This window comes from Dermacentor andersoni, chromosome 6, assembly GCF_023375885.2.
Source record: "Dermacentor andersoni chromosome 6, qqDerAnde1_hic_scaffold, whole genome shotgun sequence".
NCBI lineage: Eukaryota > Metazoa > Arthropoda > Arachnida > Ixodida > Ixodidae > Dermacentor > Dermacentor andersoni.
In genome coordinates this window covers 39,442,396-39,445,715 of record NC_092819.1, presented here as the reverse complement: position 1 = coordinate 39,445,715, position 3,320 = coordinate 39,442,396, and the positions used below count along the sequence as shown (strand labels likewise).

General features: G+C 50.2%; 1 protein-coding gene across 1 annotated transcript; it reads left to right on the top strand.

Moving 5' to 3' along the window:
• Positions 1-226: 226 nt before the first annotated feature.
• LOC126521933 (uncharacterized) lies at positions 227-1,693 on the top strand. The gene is made up of 2 exons (XM_050170678.3): positions 227-282; positions 391-1,693. The coding sequence occupies exon 2, from the start codon at positions 412-414 to the stop codon at positions 1,540-1,542; it is 1,131 nt and encodes a 376-aa protein (XP_050026635.2). The 5' UTR covers positions 227-282; positions 391-411; the 3' UTR covers positions 1,543-1,693.
• The last annotated feature ends 1,627 nt before the right edge of the window (positions 1,694-3,320 follow it).

The window sequence follows — 3,320 nt, the reverse complement described above, 5'->3', positions numbered from 1 at the left end:
AGATGGGAGTGATGCCATATCTGGCATTTCTAAAGACATGAAGTCCCGACATCGAAACTAGCGTGGATTAAAAAAAGAAAGGTCACGAAACACGTTCTTATTCTCGTTCACGATGCTTAGAGGCGTACACCACTGCGAGCCGACGAAGTGATAGTGATGCATACAACTGTGCGATAAGGTTCAGCCAATCGCAGTGCACAACCCTGTCGAAAGAAGCTTATAAAACGGCAGTACATTGAAGAAGAGCAGCACTCCTGGAATTTCAGCACTGGAAAGGGAGCGGTACGTATGCTTTTGTGTTCTTGTTTGCTTTGTATATTAATGGGAATCTAGGCTTGTTTTAAAGCTTAAATATTGTTTCGCTTTTAATGTACTTTTCCTTACACGCAGGAATCCGACACCACAAAAAAAATGCATTGGGCTGCCTTGTTCTTGGTATCCGCCTTCGCTATGCTCGCGCGAGGTGCACCATCGGCCAGGACTTTTGGCTCGTCGCATCATCTGGAGCACGGCGCCGCTACTCATCATCACGCCGCCCATCAGCATCACGTCTTTCCGGGCGCTCAACACCACACCGCCGACCACGGTCACCAGGTTCTTGTCGAGGACGACGCCTCAGTATCTGTTCTCGTCTGCCAAGTTGTCAAGGTTCCCGTTGGCCCGTCCGGTGCACAGCCAGCCCAGCCTTCAAACAACCTCCCTGCTTCTAACACAGCCGGCTCCCCACCGGTTGCGGCGTCTTCGGTCATCTCCTCCTCGCAGGACGCCCTGTCTAATCTTAAGTCCCGCGTCAGGACGGCCGTGGACCAACTTGTCGACCCCGTTGTCACCGTCTTGCAGAACGCATCGCTCTGGCTCAACCGCACGTCGCAGCTTCACCTACACCAATCCCACCAACACTCTGCTCACCACGCGCACCTGCACCAGCACGGCGGGCAAGCTCACCATCACGCTATTCAGAGCCACCACGGCGGCCAGGTAAACAACCATGCGACTCATGAGCAGGCCCCCAACCACCAGGTTCACCCTATTCAAGGTCATGCAACCCCGCAAAGTGTTCCAAACTCGGCTATGCCGATGACCGTCGTATCCGTTCCTGTCCTGGTTCCCGCAGTACATGCCGGCTCTTTGCCCTCCGTGAATCTGTCTGCCGTTGTTCCTGCCGGCGTCGACATGGCCTCTCTGCAGTTCTCCGAACCCGGACAGGATAACGCCACATCGTCGTTCGCCGTTGCTGCCGAATCTGTCGCTGCTACCACCCAGCCTGCATCAACGCCCGCTAATGCTGACCTCGTTGGCCGCACTGGTGTTCTACTCACTGCGCCAGGTACAGACGCCTCGGTTACTCCGGTGTCGGACGTGTCCACCTCTGCTACGGGTCTCGACACTATCACGATTTGGTTTCGGTCTGGCGGCCTCCAAAACACGACCGAATCTAGCAGCGCAGCGGTACCTACGACGTCCGAACGTCAACGGGCAAGTTTCCGGCGGACGCAACCACAACGCAGCTGCTGCTCCCAGGGGACACACCTTCCATCGTAGCTGCGTAGCTAGCGCTCCGCCACGGATTGAATAATTGGCCTGTAATAAGCTTTCGCGTTTGGTCATTCCGGCGTTGAAATTTTAGGATATGTATTACGCGATGACAGGCTCTGCATGTGTAACTTGCAATAAAGCAACCGTTTTTATACAATTAGCTTCCTATTGATTGCTTCTTGGTTATTCTTTTTTTTTTTTTTTTGCGTGACGTCTTCCGCTTCCTCGCCATGAGTACGTTGCAGCTGTCTTTCGCACTGGCACAGTAAATGCATCGTGGTACATTTGTATTAGGCAGTCGCTTCTTTCAGCGTCCTTATAGCTGCACTGCGCGAAACATGGCACTTGATATGTTACGAGTAAAAAAAAAAAAAAAAAAAAAAAAAAAACCACATCCAAGCCCCAATTTCAGTTGACTGCTCCGTAACTTGAATCATAGACTATTTTTGTAGACCATGCTTCATCTAACTTTTTTTTTGCAGCGAATTGTTAATGCTTTTGCAAAGTCATTCGAAGTGTACGGCATGGTCGTGTTGTTAATACTCCGTGACCTATGCCGGCGTCTAAGAGGTTCATTGATGGTCGGCACATCGGTTAACATGTATCTAGTAAAGCCATGAACGGGGTTTGTTGGTAGACGTACACGGCTATATCGCGCTTAGTGTTACACTAACGAGCGCTATGTCCTTCATGTTCGTCAGTGTAACACTAAGCACAATATAATCACGGCTGAGTTAACATGTTACCGATGCGTGCGCGTCTAATCAGAAATTTGGCACACTGAGCCTGACTCGACCTCGTTTGCCATTTACTCGCGTTCAAACAGGAATTGCAGTTTTCGCCACCATCGGCGACAACTTTATTTCATAGATATTTTTGTTATAATGAGGTTGCAATGCTCATTCCTTGTTTTCCTTGCCCTCGTACCATTCTGACTGCCAGCGCATAAGACGCTGACGTCTCAGTGGACGAGTCGAGCTGGCTAGCTCGACTCATGCGCGTTTACATGCGCTCTGCCAACGGGTCGGTCTAGGTCAACTTATCCCCATGCAGTCGGCTGACTTAGCCCGACTGCATAGGGGTTCAGTCCGGCTAAGCCTCTCATTCAGCCCGGCCGGCTAGCGTTTATATGAGTTCTGCGGGTTGATTCCCGTCGAACACAACGACTCGACCCGCATCTGTCGGATTCATGTATAAAAACCTCCTGATACTGACGGGAACGGCCCACATTTTTAGACTGCTCTATCTTCGGTATCGGCCCATGAAAACGGCCAAGTAGTCGTCGGAGAAAACTGGGTTGAGCTTCCTAAGAAAGCTTCGTATTAAATAATGAACTCGTCATTTTGTACACGATAAATCTTCGGCTTTGTAAACGCCGGAACATACCACACACTAGTTTTTGAAAGCTTAGCGCTTTCTGACAGTGCTGTGCACATGCCGTCAACCCACCGATGCTGCCCCATGTAGCTATCTTTGACAGCATACGCAACTTAGAGATAGCGTACTGCGTTGCAATGCCTACGTGCCGAACGTTGCTGAAGCGTGGTGTGTACGTACGCGATGGCTAACCGTTTCGAAATGCTACGTTTCAAGCTTACGTTCTCTTTTGAGCTTGCAAGTGAATGCCACCTCAGTTTACGCTTGCCTAGACAAGCAGTTCGGTAGACAACTCTGAAAACTGACGCATAGTTCAAAGATGATTGCCGAATAATGACAGACCATGAATTCGATAAGTCGAATGGGGGAACACGTAACTCGTGTCTAATCGGAATAAAAAGACTGAA

What these genes read in the sequence shown, in the direction of transcription:
- LOC126521933 (XM_050170678.3), top strand. Translation starts at nt 412, where the DNA reads ATGCATTGGGCTGCCTTGTTCTTGGTATCCGCCTTCGCTATGCTCGCG.